Genomic DNA, 1,646 nt, shown 5'->3' with positions numbered 1-1,646 from the left:
AGCACGTGTGAGGCAGCCATGCGCCGTGGAGAGCAGAGGGTAAAACTGCCCTTTGCAGCAGGAGATTAGGCTGCAGCCCTCACTGCTTCTCTGAGCTTTGTAATGAAACTTGACTGCAGCGATCCAACAAGGGTAAAAGCTATAAACAAGATGCCACACATAATTAATCTGTTCAAAGAAACAGACAGCTTTTGGCATCCTGAACATGCTTTACACAACTGAACTGGGGAAGCTTCTCTAGGCATGCCTTGGCCACATCCTCCACCACCTTCTTTCCACCTGTGGTCTCTCAAAGATATGCCAGACATCACTGCAGTCTAGAACAGGTAAAAAAATGCTAGAATTCACAGAATCATGGAATGGTTTGGTTTGGAAGGGACCTTAAAGATCATCTGGTTCCGATCCTGCTGCCCTGGGCAGGGACACCTCCCACCAGTCCAGGTTGCTCAAAGCCCCATCCAGCCTGGCCTTGAACACTTCCAGGGATGGAGCAGCCACAGCTTCTCTGAGCAACCTGGGCCAGGGGCTCACCTCCCTCTCAGTCAACAGTTGCTTCCTAATATCTAACGTAAATCTCCCCTCTTTCAGTTTAAAACCATTAGCCCTCATCCTATCACTACACTCCCTGATAGAGTCCCTCCCCACCTTTCCTGTAGGCCCTTTGGGTACTACAGGGGGCTCTAAGGTCTCCCCGGAGCCTTCTCTTCTCCAGGCTGAACAACCCCAACTCTCTCAGCCTGTCCTCATAGGAGAGGTGCTCCAGCCCTCGGATCATCTTTGTGGCCCTCCTCTGGACCCACTCCAACAGGTCCATGTCTTTCCTGTGTTGGGGGCTCCAGAGCTGGAGGCAGCACTGCAGGTGGGGTCTCACTGGAGTGGAGTAGAGGGGCAGAAGCCCCTCCCTCGCCCTGCTGGCCATGCTGCTGGGGATGCAGCCTGGGATGCCGTTGGCTTTCTGGGCTGCCAGCGCACATTGCCAGCTCATGTTGAGCTTCTCACCCACCAACGCTCCCAAATCCTTCTCCTCAGGGCTGCTCTCCATCCATCCTCTGCCCAGCCCGGATTTGTGTTTGGGATTGCTCTGGCCCGCGTGCAGGACCTTGCAACCACCTAATTATGGTTGTTCATGCCGTTCTGAGTGTAACTTTTGCAATCGGTGTGTTGAGTCATTCTGTCACAGCTCAGGCAGGCAAGGGCAGGGCAGGTCAAACCGATGCAGGCAAAAGGGGACATGGATCCATTAGAGGCTGTGTCACGGGCACGTTTCCGGTACTGTTCTCGGCTGCCTGAGCCTGCTGGCGAGTCCTGGCAGCATTAGCAGCTAAACCCTAGATATTATCTACGCCTTATAGCCTGCAGAAACTAGTATTGCTTGACGTGGTCACCACTGCGAGTGTGACATCATGGGCTGCCACCGTTACACTGAAGGTGGTGACAAAAATCAAACTCCATCGTCCAGATAAGAAAACAAGATCATCATTCAAAAGCAAGAAGAAAAATATGAAAAGAAAAAAACTCTCCCAAAGAAATCTATCATCACAGCCTGCGACCAGAGCAAGGCTGAGGCCGGCTGACGTGACAGAATGACGACACCACCTCTTAGCTACGTCACGCGGGGCGGTGGCCAATCGGCGGTGCCCGCGGCC

At 53.2% G+C, this 1,646-nt stretch overlaps 1 protein-coding gene across 1 annotated transcript in view; it reads left to right on the top strand.

Moving 5' to 3' along the window:
• The first annotated feature begins 1,231 nt into the window (after positions 1-1,231).
• Positions 1,232-1,646, top strand: part of IREB2 (iron-responsive element binding protein 2) — a 24,199-nt gene continuing 23,784 nt past the window's right edge. Inside the window, 1 exon segment of the mRNA XM_009886717.1 lies at positions 1,232-1,298. Within this exon segment, the coding sequence (XP_009885019.1) occupies positions 1,232-1,298 (67 nt within the window).

Source organism: Charadrius vociferus, unplaced genomic scaffold, assembly GCF_000708025.1.
Source record: "Charadrius vociferus isolate BGI_N301 unplaced genomic scaffold, ASM70802v2 scaffold356, whole genome shotgun sequence".
Taxonomy (NCBI): domain Eukaryota; kingdom Metazoa; phylum Chordata; class Aves; order Charadriiformes; family Charadriidae; genus Charadrius; species Charadrius vociferus.
The sequence above is the reverse complement of the archived record's forward strand: the minus strand, read 5'-3'. Positions and strand labels throughout refer to the sequence as shown.